This window comes from Biomphalaria glabrata, chromosome 16, assembly GCF_947242115.1.
Source record: "Biomphalaria glabrata chromosome 16, xgBioGlab47.1, whole genome shotgun sequence".
Classification (NCBI taxonomy): domain Eukaryota; kingdom Metazoa; phylum Mollusca; class Gastropoda; family Planorbidae; genus Biomphalaria; species Biomphalaria glabrata.
Window position 1 is genome coordinate 15,580,610 of NC_074726.1, and position 14,890 is coordinate 15,595,499.

The 14,890-nt window shown below is 33.8% G+C and overlaps 1 protein-coding gene across 2 annotated transcripts in view; it reads right to left on the reverse strand.

The window, feature by feature from the left end:
* Positions 1 to 14,890, reverse strand: part of LOC106063404 (N-acetylneuraminate 9-O-acetyltransferase-like) — a 57,306-nt gene that overhangs the window by 13,301 nt on the left and 29,115 nt on the right. The window contains exons 12-15 of one of the 2 annotated variants that reach the window (XM_056013984.1): positions 10,311 to 10,419; positions 9,812 to 9,901; positions 9,278 to 9,397; positions 4,856 to 4,918 (exon numbers count right to left, since the gene is read on the reverse strand). In XM_056013984.1, the coding sequence (XP_055869959.1) occupies positions 4,856 to 4,918; positions 9,278 to 9,397; positions 9,812 to 9,901; positions 10,311 to 10,419 (382 nt within the window). The remainder of the gene's footprint in view (positions 1 to 4,855; positions 4,919 to 9,277; positions 9,398 to 9,811; positions 9,902 to 10,310; positions 10,420 to 14,890) is intronic. The other variant, XM_056013985.1, reaches the window with a different exon arrangement.

Here is a 14,890-nt window from a genome sequence, read left to right on the forward strand (position 1 = left end):
AACTGGGTATCAAACCAATGATTTTTTTTATAAAACATTAAAAACAAATTAATTTTAAAAATATTTGGTTCAAACTGGGTATCAAACCAATGATTTTTTTTATAAAACATTAAAAACAAATTAATTTTAAAAATATTTGGTTCAAACTGGGTATCAAACCAATGATTTTTTTGACACCATAAGATTCATGAATGTACGTTATTAACAAATCAGGCTTTAAATCTAGACTTAGAAGACAATGCTAAAAATTTTCCTGAACATTAATTTATTATACTTGAACGCAATGGTCCTTTCAAGAACACAATGTTGGATCTAGACCTAGATATAGCCTCTAGCCAAATTTACATTTATTTATTTTTTACTTTTAAAAATTATAATGGTCAAACTAAAGTTTTCCCCATGTGATCAATGAGCTAGTAGATAATTCTTTTCTCAGCGATATACATCAATTTTTAAATATCTAGGAAAATTGTTAGAGCCATTTTGGAGATCAGCTGTCCAGGTTTCAGGATCCAGAATCCATGAAGTTCTGACTTGAATAGAGGTATTTTAATTTTGTATTTGTGAACTGTGGACTTAACAGCAGAATCAAAGAGATACATTAATATTTAATATTTCCTACAGTACAGGATGGTATAACAAGAGAGAGAAAAAGAAAAGTCATTTTAAAAATCTTTAGTTCTTTAGGATTTAAGGATTGTGCATTACGATGCAGTATTTTGAATTCTTTAGTCAAAAGATATCTGGCAGGCAAATCAGTTATTTTACACAATAAGAAAATATCTGAATGATTCAGATTTATTTTTATAAAATGGTTGTTACCCACAAAGTTAGTCTACAATTCTTTCTGTATTTCTAATTTTTAAAAAAGAGTAGTATATTTATTCCTAAGTTTAGTGGGTCTTATAAGACCAATAGGAGCCTGTGAGGTTGATTGTATACATGTCTTTTTTCTTTGACATATCTTTAATTTCCAAGTTATAAAACGGCATCTATGGTGACCATCAAAAGATGTGGGCTGTTCCTAGGAGGAACAAATGAGAAGGAGGACAACCATTCAGATCTTTACTTAAAGCTCAAACAAATAAAGCCTATAGGCAATGATACAATGTTTCAATTGAAGCAGCTAAACAATTTCTAAAGTCCATTAACATAAGCTTTAATGCTGAAGTCTGTGCTTGTAAAGATAGAACTAAATATGAGGGGAATTAAAATTAAAATTAATGTTTAGAGTTATAAGAAGAAAAGTAATTGAATAACAACACAAAAAGTAAGGGATTATGCTTATTTTCCAGTATGTAATCAACAAAAGTAATCAGGTCAGCTATATTACCATAACAAGAGTAATCAGGTCAGCTATATTACCATAACAAGAGTAATCAGGTCATCGATATTACCACAACACAAAAGTAATCAGATCATCTATATTACCACAACACAAGAGTAATTAAGTCAGCTATATTACCACAACACAAGAGTAATCAAGTCAGCTATATTACCATTACACTAGAATACCAGAGAACATATAAATCCAGTAAAATACTTCTCTATCTGTGTATTCTAATTTGAACAAGTTGGCATTTTATGGCAAAGGTCTAACCAGCATTTACTTCAACTATTCAAGTTGGGGCCCTCTCAGTGCTTTTCTGTATTAATGTTATATAATGGGGGAATTCCTTGGATAAATTGGTTAAATTGCTTTCAAATTTAGGTTTTTATTAGTAATAGAACTAGCCTGGACTTTTTTATTTAAGTAAAATTGTGGAACAGAAGTAATGAACAGTTATTTATATGACTGTAAGATAAGACTAGTCGAAATGATCAAAGTTTGTAAAAGTAATTTGATATTAAGACCGTTATTATTCATTTGGATTTTTCTGTACATGAATGGTATATTGCTGTCAATGAAAACTTGTATAGCACATTAAAAATTTTTTATACAAAATAAACAAGAAAAGAAAAAAACTATAATGGAGAATAAAATAATTTTGATCTCCAAGTTGAATCTAGGAATTTAAATAAATGTAAATTTTAATTATTTCTCTTGAAAATCATTTTCTTTTTAGGAAAAATCCTGTCCTGACAAATGGAATAGTACTCATTTAAGTCACCTGCCCTTGAATATCAAATTTTCTTGATGTTTTAATTGCAAAATGACAAAATTAAGATCCCAAGGCTACAAAGCTTTAAAATATTTCAAAAAGCATTCTTAAAAAATCCTATTTTTTAATTTTTCTTTGAAATACAATAGGAGATCTTCATAAATGAAAGCAAAGAACAAGTCAAAGAACAAGTCAACTTTGTCAACAAAGAGCAGATTACTGTGAATACACTTTGCTATGGTAATCTCCAATAACAAATCAACATGCAGTTAGTACACATTTTGTGGAGAATATTTAACTATTTGAAAGTACTTTTGCTACTTAAAGTATAACATGACTAAACTTAAAACTGTATGCTCAAACTAGGGTTAATTTATAGGATCTTGAACACACTAGAGAGATGGCTGGCTGCAAGACCAAGTAGTATGTAACAAATACCCAAGGTTCTATTCTATTCAATGTCATTAAATTTTCCCTTCCAGAAGGTTAGGAGAATGTGCCATTATGATAGTTTCAAGATGAAACACACAACTAATAGGATCAAAGAAATGAGAGAATGTGCCATTATGATACAGTTTCAAGATGAAACACACAACTAATAGGATCAAAGAAATGAGAGAATGTGCCATTATGATACAGTTTCAAGATGAAACACACAACTAATAGGATCAAAGAAATGAGAGAATGTAGCATTATGATACAGTTTCAAGATGAAACACACAACTAATAGGATCAAAGAAATGAGAGAATGTGCCATTATGATAGTTTCAAGATGAAACACACAACTAATAGGATCAAAGAAATGAGAGAATGTGCCATTATGATAGTTTCAAGATGAAACACACAACTAATAGGATCAAAGAAATGAGAGAATGTGCCATTATGATACAGTTTCAAGATGAAACACACAACTAATAGGATCAAAGAAATGAGAGAATGTGCCATTATGATAGTTTCAAGATGAAACACACAACTAATAGGATCAAAGAAATGAGAGAATGTGCCATTATGATACAGTTTCAAGATGAAACACAGAACTAATAGGATCAAAGAAATGAGAGAATGTGTTTAGAATAGCTCTTGGTATGTTTTTTTTTAAATGCTAGTATTTAACAGCAATTTACAGAATATAAAATTGACTGCTTAAAATTTACTAGGAATAAAGTGATTAAAAACTTTTGAATAACTTAGCAAGTTTCCTGAATATGTTGAAAGTTTAGTCCTTAACTCTATCAGTCAATTTCTAACAAAAGAAAACTAAATTTCCTTCAATGTTGTACTTATATGTCTGTTGTATAAAAAAACAACTGTAGTCTGTACAAACAGCCCATCTGTTAAAGACACAAATAATCTGTGGCAAGCTTCATTGTTGTTTTTATTCTTAATAATACATATGTGAATATATGTGAACCAACATTCTAGAGAATATATAGTCAATCTTGGTTAAATGGACCAGCCTCTTTTCTTTTTCAGCTGAAGCTATTCAAACTTCTCTTAATAAGTAAAATTAAATAAGGTCTATTGAATTTGAGCCTTTGAATAGTGAGCCTTTTATCTCACACCCCTCCTTAACTTGACAAAGATTTCATCAGAACACTTTAGGCAGTTCAATAGTGCATCCTATTTGTTGTAGATCTCATTTTGAACAACTTTTTTGTACTTTTAGTTTGTAGTGAACAAAGTTTGTAAGCAATGGTAGTTCTTGTTTACATTCTTATCTTATCTTATATAATACAGACGTTACTTCTAAAAAGAAGATGATTATGTCCTACGCGTAATGCATTTAGTCATGCATATTAACCAATGACCTAAATTCTGCTAAGTCACTGGTTTTCCTGGCTAGCTCAGGCAACCCATTCCATGCTCTAATAGCGCTAGGGAAGAAGAAGCATTTGTATAAATTTGTCCTAGCATATGGAACAAGGTATTTGCCCTTATCCTTGTGTCTTTCTGAGTATTTTATTAGATTTTGTTTTTGTGTTTTGTGTTCAGTGTTTGATGTATAATTGCTACTTTACTTTTGAGTCTTCTATCCTGAAGGCTTTCTAAATTTATTGATTTTACTAAAGGTGTTACTCTAGTCAAATGTGAATATTCGTTTGTTATGAATCTCATTGTTCTTTTTTGTGTCTGTTGCAGTTTCTTAATGTTTTCTTTAGTTGAGGGTTCACTGTACTGAGGAACAATTAAAGTAAGTTGTGACGTTTCATTAGGTTATGAATAGCACACCCCAATCTTGTAACATAGGAAACATTCTGATAGGCCAGCTAGCTATAACGACCTAAATTATCATATCTTCAGGTGATCCAATTAACAAGAATTGACTGTATAAACATGTAAGAACATTAAACGGTAAAATTAATTTCATCATTCATTCTATTATTTGTGTACCTATTTTTAAAGTGCTCAAAAAAGCTATGCATGTATGTATATAAATTAACCTAATGAAAACAATCTACAAAAAAAAAATGTGTGCTTTAAAAAAATATTTGGGCGTTTTTTTTTAATATTTGCTGGGTATGGTATCTCATTAGAAAAAAAAATTATAAACATGTACTAAATTTTGATTTTTAGATATCAATGCAAAAAGTTTAGCAGCAATGTCTGATATTTACTTTTAGATGATTGTCTTTAATTAAATTGATGTCTTAACATTCTGAGAAAAAAAACTATTTTGATAATGAACAAAAATGAAACACAAAGAGACAGAGAGATGGTGTTCTTTGGAAAGACTGGAAGAGACAGGGACTTACTTCAAACACTCGCCTCATCTGGTTGTTACGATACCGCCAAACAATTTGGCATTGCCGCCAGCCCTGCAGAAACCAAGCAGTTTGGTCAATTCCTTTAAACTAATGATGGGTTATTTAGTTTTGTATCTACCACATAAATTCTAAGATGTAGCAAGACAAACAAAGTCTCCCTTAAAAAAAACATGAAGATATTCAGGGCAAGTGACATAGAGCTAACTTATTTCAGAAGATGCCAATGAGTTTATCCTTAGCCAGTGCAATGACCATTTCAACACTTGCTAGTTGCTTGGTGAACTCTAAACCTCAAGATAATAACCTGGGACTTTCGCTTGGGTATCTTAATCTTCCTACCACATCAATAAGTAGGAGTAAAATGATTCACTATGCTAAAACATAATACTCAACTACAGTTTATTTTAGGATACAAGATAACCTACTATTAATATATATTTTTTAGATTTAAAAATTAAAATGCTTGTAAAAGAAGTTTCACAAGCAAACTTGTTTTAGCATTATAGAATTTTGGCTATGCTGTCAATTTTTTGTTTCTGTTATTTGTTTGATTGGATGTCATAATTTGGCATGTTACATGATTTCTGCACAGCCATCCAGAGTGTGTTTGTTCAATGTTAGATCAGAGTTTCATAGGAAAGAATTGTGAGCATTGCTGTTTTATAAATTTCCTTTAGAGGGTTAGCTATTTTAATGAATAGAATCAGAAAGTAAAGGAAATATAACTCAACTGAATATGTTGAGAAATGATACAATTGTATTTCTTGAGGTTTTTAAAAACATACTTTGAATTTTTAGGTAAAAGTGATTGGATACATTTGGTATGGCGGAGGTCCTATAAATGTCAACAGGTGTTCCAAGTGAAATAAACATGTTTATGTAAAAGTGTAAGTTAAGTTATTCATTGATAAGTTTGCCTAATTTAATTTCTGGTTTATACTATGATAAATAAGCTGTAGCATTTAAGTTAAAAATTGAATTTATAGGAGATTGGAAGGAATTGATGTGAGAATGAACTTAGCTATTGGAAATACTTGTTGAATCCTCACTGACAGATACAATAAAACAACTGTATCTTACTTCAATAACTATTACTAATCATACCCTGGACTGTTTGCTCAATCTACACCATCAGGACCAGACGAGGCCCTGTACACTTGGTTAATAAATTGTACAGAATGGAACATATTCATTTTGTTATAAAGACTAGTAGCTTAATATTTATAGAATTTAATGTTTTTAACTTTTATATAATATGCCAACATGATACAACAATACAATATTTAAAAATAACTTAATTTGTTTAAACATATAAAGTGTTAACATATGCTGTAAATGTGAACAGATGGGTCATGAAATAAAATCTTCATTGAAAACAAAAATTATGCGAGTTTGCTTTTTTTGTTTTTCTTAATTTATACATCAAGTTGTAAGATAGAATCACTTGGTGAGTATGACAATAAGTCTAAATAATAAAATTTAAATTAGCATTGTTAACCAATATAATGCATCTCAAGGGGCTATGATAGAAAAGAGTGTTTAAGTAATCTAAACAAGTTCTGAAAAGATGGGTCTTAATGTTCTTCTTCCATGTAGTGAAGCTTGTTGTTTTTCTAAGCTCAATGAGAAGCAAGTGCCGAACCTTTGATCCATCCAAAAAAGAATAACTTTTTAGGGGGAAATATGGGAGAAAGTGTTGAGTCCATGGAGTGCAGTGCTCTCTTCTGGACACATGGAGTTATCAAATGACTAAGGTACAAGGGCATTTCTTTGTTGTAGATGCACTGATAACAAGAGGTGACCACCTTGTATGGATTGTATGCAAGAGAACAGTAGCAAAACCAAGTCTTGTTTTGCAGCTTTGATCTGAATTTGCTGCAGCTTAGAAGTTTTGTCATGAGGTTTACCTGCTAGCATCACATTGCAGTAGTCAAGGAGGGAGAGTATGAATTGTCAAATATGGTTGGAGCTGGCCTACTCTGTGCAGCTGCAGATAGAGAACTCTGCAGAGATGACTTATGTGTGGGTCAAAGGACAGAAGTTGAGTCAAAGAAAACTCCAAGAAAGCAATGTATGTTTTTGTTTCTATTCACCTACACGTTTACTTAATGCCACAATGACATAAATTGTATTTATTGAGTTTACTAATAACTTCAAGATTTAAAACAATTAGAAATGAACTTTCAAATTGTAACTTAGTAGAAATAAGTTAAAAATCAATCAATGAGGATATGTTCCACGGTGAGACGAGAGTCACAGTACTCACAAAGTGGGGGCGCCTCCCTCTTCAGCACAAACCAATATAGTTTGCCTATCAGATATCAAGGGATTGAACTTTAATGTTCAATATAGTTTGCCTATCAGATATCAAGGGATTGAACTTTGGTGTTTAATATAGTTTGCCTATAAGATATCAAGGGATTGAACTTTGATGTTCAATATAGTTTGCTTATCAGATATCAAGGGATCCAACTTTGATGTTCAATATAGTTTGCCTATAAGATATCAAGGGATTAAACTTTGATGTTCAATATAGTTTGCCTATCAGATATCAAGGGATCAAACTTTGATGTTCAATATAGTTTGCTTATCAGATATCAAGGGATTAAACTTTGATGTTCAATATAGTTTGCTTATCAGATATCAAGGGATTAAACTTTGATGTTCAATATAGTTTGCCTACCAGATATCAAGGATCGAACTTTGATGTTCAATATAGCTTGCCTATCAGATATCAAGGGATTTAAGTTTGATGTTCAATATACTTTGCCTATCAGATATCAAGGGATTGAACATTGGTGTTCAATATAGTTTGTCTATCAGATATCAAGTTCAAGTGTATAAATTGAACAACCATACAAAGTTATAGTGTAAAACTATTCTGTAATTTTTTTCTGAACAAAATGTGTAGAGACTGACATAAATTAAAAACTTATTTTTTTAAACATTGAACAAAAATAAATAAGGATGGCAGAAAAAAGAATTAAGTAAATAAACTCTGTGACAGGAAACATCCTGATCATTTCTAGTAATTAGAAGAGAATGCAGATCATTAGCCTACAAATAAAACTAGCAGACAGGAAGAAGTGAGAGCGAATCTATAAACAAACACATGAGGAGGGTCAATGAGTGTAAAGAAAAAACTTGCCTGAAGCTTTTTTTTTTTTTAAACTGACCAATCCTTTGTGCACACTGAACCAATTTTGACTTCAGTTCAGAATGACATTAACTCATGTTATAAACCTTGAAGATATTCAAGAGCTAGTCTAGTTCAAAATGCCACAAAATTAAAAAGAAAAAACATCAAGAAACTCCCATGTCATGTGGTCAGTACAACTATCAATAATCTCATAACTGTCAGGCAGCTTGATAGACTCTGGAACACTTAAAATTCTCACCCTTTAACAGACTTAAATGTGAACTCACTATAATGCCTTCAAATGGATTTAAGAAAAATACTTACTCCACATAAACTGAACACATTGCAACTTTTGATTCAATATAAACAACTAAATTAAATAAGGACTGTATTTTGGCACATATAATCTGAACACAGGTATAGCCTGCACAAATGACAAAATAAGTAAAAACAAAATTGTAAAACCTGCACCCTTATATACCTCGCATGTACACAAAGCATGACTTGCAGTAAACTTGTCACAATGGATTACTGGTATCTTAAAGATTCTCTAACGCAATGGTACTCTTCATTTTTTTGATGTTCATAAAGCTTTCAAATGTACATTTTCACAACCAAACAGCAAACTATAGGAAGTATAAAGACTCACAAATATGTCCATTCTTTTTGAAAAACAGAAAGAGAACGATTTAGCTAAAGTTTTGATTTGTTGTTCAATTGTTGAACTTTATATTACACACTCTACAACTATTCAATGAGGGTGATAAAGATGTGAAAATAGTGGACAATACCTCTCTTTTGTTTTTCAAAAGCCGTCCCACTGGTTATGTTGGATAAAAAGACCCAATTGTTTTCAACAACTTAATTTTTTTCTAGCCACTCACAAATGTGGGTAAAAGTTGCATAAAGAAAAGAAATCATGCAGAATCAAATGATACTAATAATCAAAACAAAAAATGTCAGCTTTAATGCTATAAAAAAAAAAAGAGAAATATTCATGGCAATCTGAAATCATTAAAGTTAAGTTAGTGGTTTCCAAACTGTACTCAAAGGCACCCTAATCAGCCAGTATCAATTCATAAGCAATCTAAAGTAATCTCTATGTGAAACAGAAAGACATCAAAAAATGCCATAGAGAGTTTTGAGTCCATGATTCAACATTTTTTAAATGCAATTTATGTATATGTGAATATATATATATATGTATGTATATTTATGTATATGTGTGTGTGTGCATGTGCGTGCGTGCATGTGTGTGTGCAGAACCTTACCACACAGTATCTTATAAATCCAAACTCCCCCTTGTCCCAGTAATAACAAAAGTGTCCAAATCCTGTGAGAAAGAGATATGAAGACACTAACACTCGGATGTGCATGTAGAGAGGCAGAACCTGATTGGAACAAAAAAAAACAACAGATTTATTTCAAATAAAAGAAAGCCAATATTTATGATACTTTGACTATTATAACACATTTTTTAACATAGCAAGTTTTTTATAAACCTTTATACCTGTTGAAATTAAGTATGAATAATGTTTAGAGCCCAATCAAATAAAAAATGTAGATCTATGACCCAACTACAAATCAGGTTTCTGCACCTACTCAGAATGCCAACCATGAGAGCATTCAACACAACTCAGATTCAAAGCAAATGTAATAGCTACTTACTTTTATAAAATGACAGATTGACAGTATGTGTACTAAAAGTCCAATGAGGTGAGTGCATATCTCTATTCAAGCTCTAGTGAGATTTCAAATACAGATTTAGTGAAAACCAGAAAGATTTTAAATGTGAATCTACTGACCTTGCTAGCACCAGTCAGATGGTAGATGAGAATGACCAACTGCATCCAACCTTTCCATTCATCTGTTTGGTCTCTGTGCAGCATGTTCACCTGTGCACACACACACAAACATTACAAGATTGAACTATAACATGTTTATAACTCTACAAGAAATTTTTTTTTTTTTGTAGAGGAACATATTTTCAGGGAAGACAAGTTTATTAAGTTCTACTAGCCCCAGACTGATCTAAGTGCAAGTCGCTATGAGATATAAAGCTTTGTGAGAAAAGCCTTGACCACAATTTTCTTTATTAAACTTTCAATCAAAGCAATAGTGTCCAATTATTATTGAGATAAAATTGCAAAGAATATAGAATGAGAAATCAGCAAGACCTGACAGACCTCCAATAAGGCATTACAGGAAATAAGAATGGTCAGTCCATTGTTAGTTTGATACTTGTGCCACAATTAGCAAGTGTTGCTAGGTAGAAGGTCAGTAGTGGTCAATGAACTCACTTACCTTGTCAGTATTCTCTGTAAAAAAGAAACCTAATATCATGACATAAGCAAAGGGTAAGCAGAAGTTCAAGGTTGTATAATACTTGTTTTCTTTCATGAAGAAACTTGTTCTGAAAGTCAATAGAAATATACCAAGTGAGTAGAGAGAAGTATAGATGTCTAAGTGAGTAGAGAGAGAAGTATAGATGTCTAAGTGAGTAGAAAGAAGTATAGATGTCTAAGTGAGTAGAGAGAGAAGTATAGATGTCTAAGTGAGTAGAGAGAGAAGTATAGATGTCTAAGTGAGTAAAAAAAAGGAGTATAGATGTCTAAGTGAGTAGAGAGAGAAGTATAGATGTCTAAGTGAGTAGAGAGAGATGTATAGATGTCTAAGTGAGTAGAGAGAGAAGTATAGATGTCTAAGTGAGTAGAGAGAAGTGTAGATGTCTAAGTGAGTAGAGAGATGTATAGATGTCTAAGTGAGTAGAGAGAAGTATAGATGTCTAAGTGAGTAGAGAAAAGTATAGATGTCTAAGTGAGTAGAGAGATGTATAGATGTCTAAGTGAGTAGAGAGAAGTATAGATGTCTAAGTGAGTAGAGAGAAGTATAGATGTCTAAGTGAGTAGAAAGAAGTATAGATGTCCAAGTGAGTAGAAAGAAGTATAGATGTCTAAGTGAGTAGAGAGAAGTATAGATGTCTAAGTGAGTAGAAAGAAGTATAGATGTCTAAGTGAGTAGAAAGAAGTATAGATGTCTAAGTGAGTAGAAAGAAGTATAGATGTCTAAGTGAGTAGAGAGAAGTATAGATGTCTAAGTGAGTAGAGAGAAGTATAGATGTCTAAGTGAGTAGAAAGAAGTATAGATGTCTAAGTGAGTAGAGAGAAGTATAGATGTCTAAGTGAGTAGAAAGAAGTATAGATGTCTAAGTGAGTAGAGAGAAGTATAGATGTCTAAGTGAGTAGAAAGAAGTATAGATGTCTAAGTGAGTAGAAAGAAGTATAGATGTCTAAGTGAGTAGAAAGAAGTATAGATGTCTAAGTGAGTAGAGAGAAGTATAGATGTCTAAGTGAGTAGAAAGAAGTATAGATGTCTAAGTGAGTAGAGAGAAGTATAGATGTCTAAGTGAGTAGAAAGAAGTATAGATGTCTAAGTGAGTAGAAAGAAGTATAGATGTCTAAGTGAGTAGAAAGAAGTATAGATGTCTAAGTGAGTAGAAAGAAGTATAGATGTCTAAGTGAGTAAAAAAGAAGTATAGATGTCTAAGTGAGTAAAAAAAAGGAGTATAGATGTCTAAGTGAGTAGAGAGAAGTATAGATGTCTAAGTGAGTAGAGAGAAGTATAGATGTCTAAGTGAGAAGAGAGATGTATAGATGTCTAAATGAGTAGAGAGAAGTATAGATGTCTAAGTAAGAGATAAGTATAGATGTCTAAGTTAGTGATACATTAATAAAATGTATCTTCATTAGTGATACATTAATAAAATGTATCTTCAAAATAATGAAAAAGCTTAAATTAATTTGCAAACCAATATAATTCTAAGAAAGATGATTAGTTAGCAAGTGTTGCATACATAAACAAAAAATATCAATTCTAAATGCCAGCCCTTGCTGGTGAACTCTGACTGATTGTAGATAAATAAAGGGGAAATTCATACCCACGTAAATACCAAACCCATAATCAAATAGGAAAGGTGGGTTTGATTTTTTGGCACATCGGCACTCGTGCCCGTAATCCCTAAAAGGTTACTCTCCCTTCATACCACAAGGGCTAAATTTTATTTAGTTAAGTTATTAAAAACAAGGTAAATAGTAAAGGTAGTTAAAATTTAATAATTTAGTAAAAATCTTTTGTAAATATTATATGTACACAATTTCACAAATCAAATCTTCATAGACAACCAGACCTCCCGGACAAAGCCCGGTACCTTCCCAGGGTCGACATTGTCGAATAGTGTTTTTAAGTTGTGCGCTCTAAAAAATTTCCCCCTAATATCCTGATATCTGGGGCAATCAATGAGAATATGATCCACGGTGAGACGAGAGTCACAGTACACACAAAGTGGGGGCTCCTCTCTCTTCAGCACAGAGGAGTGCGTGATGTAGGTTGTAGGTGTGGCCAATCCTGAGTCTGGACATGGTCGTGCTTCTACGCCTTGTCAGACCCTTAGTTGTGGGCCACCTGACATCCACCACAATCTAAGTTTGTTGTGGGTCTCAGCCTACCATCGGTCCTGCCACTCTCGATAGGTGGCAGAGGCAATACTCTGTCTTAGGTCCGAGCAGGGAATTTGGGTTCCTGACACCGCATGATTTAGGGCTCTTTTTGCTTCTCTGTCTGCCGTTTCGTTTCCCTCTATGCCCACATGGGAGGGGATCCAGATGAAGGTCAGCTGCTATTTGGTCCAACAGCTTTAGGCTCTTATGTCTTCATCCGACCCAAAGCTTGCAATGCAGATTTGGAGTCGGAGCATATGATATATTTTCTCCTGTCTGATGCTTTGACGGCCATTAGTGATACAGCAACTCCCTGATTGACCCCCTAGCCACTGCCCTCCAACATAGGTCGATGACCTATGCTGGTAGCTCAGAGTGACCAGCCGGTTGACCCAGAGTGGGCCATCTGGGCCTCGGGTCTAGAGGAACTTGGAGCCAAAGTATTGTATTGTGGTAGTTATTCCTCGGATAGACACCTACTCAAATACCATGATCCCTTTATCCACCCTTACCTGTCGCAGTCCACGGCAAACGGACTGGTCTAAGACGTGGTGAGATTTTAAAGATGAGGAGACAGAGTAGTGGGTAATGGAGGCAAACTGATAAAGAGGTGACAGATACAATGACAGAAAAGAAGTAGGACACTTTTGAGCTCCAAAAGTGCTAAGGAAAGAGGGGTGCAGTTTAACGTCATGTCTCGGGGCGCAATAGGAAAGGTCACATCCTCGGTGAATATCAATCTATTATTAAAGATGAACGTGAACTGTAGTAAACTAAGTATGAATGTTAAACCTATAATTTAACATGAAGATCAACTCTCTGCTTCCCAATACGTTTAACTCGTATTCAAAGTGAAAGGTCAATGTCATGACCATAATGAAAGACATTATTTAATTTAAAAAAACAGCATTTCGATTCTAAAACCAAATCAGCTCAGTTCATAATCCCAGGTTGAGAAATGTCAGTGACAAAATGAATAGGTTTCTAATGATGACTTAGGAAAATCAAACACAGACTCTTGCAAAGAACAAACAACATAACTCTAACAGAAACAACATAACTTTAACAGAAACAACATAACTCTAACAGAAACAACATAACTCTAACAGAAACAACATAACTCTAGCAGATTTATGTTAATGGGTGTTAACGGTGACGGAATTTGTTTATAAATCATAAAAAAAAAACATTTCTGCCTAGATCTGCTTCCTTCTGATTTATACACGACATATCCTGTACACAAAATGTCAGCATGCTGCATAGATTCTAGCCCAAAGGCAAATGGCGAGGGAAGCTGATCTAACTTAGACTTGGTTTCTACATGATGGACTTGTAGTAGGAAGCTCATGTGTAACACATACAAATGAAGCACAGATAGTAGCTAGTAGAAAAAATAATAGTACACTAAAATTTTCTCATCAAAACACATAATCTTACAACTTTGAAAGAATCTGATGAAATAGATAATATAATCAATTCAAACATTTGTCATAAAAAAAAAGATTCCATAAAATTGAGAAGGCGGGGGAGGGGGGGGTGTAATCTAGAATGAAGAAATGTAGAGATACATCAATGGGGATTCAAAGTGTAATGCATATATAGCACAAGCCACTACAAGGTGTGTGTTTTATTAACATCTAATAGTAAGGTTGTAAATATCTGATACTCAACAAGCTTGGCAGATTCTTCAGTCACACACACACACATATCTCAGGTGAAAAGACTTAGTAGCTTTCAAAAGTGATGTCATGTCCATCATTTCACCCCGATCACCTTGCCGCACCATGTCAATCCCTTCTTTCCCTGCGCTCTGATCCAAAAGATTGCACACCATTTCACCCCATCATTTCCCTGCGCTCTGATCCAAAAGATTGCGCACCATTTCACCCCATCATTTCCCTGCGCTCTGACACGAACGAATGCGCACCATTCCCATCCATCATTTCCCTGCGCTCTGATACGAACGAATGCGCACCATTCCCATCCATCATTTCCCTGCGCTCTGATACGAACGAATGCGCACCATTCCCATCCATCATTTCCCTGCGCTCTGATACGAACGAATGCGCACCATTCCCATCCATCATTTCCCTGCGCTCTGATACGAACGAATGCGCACCATTCCCATCCATCATTTCCCTGCGCTCTGATACGAACGAATGCGCACCATTCCCATCCATCATTTCCCTGCGCTCTGATACGAACGAATGCGCACCATTCCCATCCATCATTTCCCTGCGCTCTGATACGAACGAATGCGCACCATTCCCATCCATCATTTCCCTGCGCTCTGACACGAACGAATGCGCACCATTCCCATCCATCATTTCCCTGCGCTCTGACACGAACGAATGCGCACCATTCCCATCCATCATTTCCCTGCGCTCT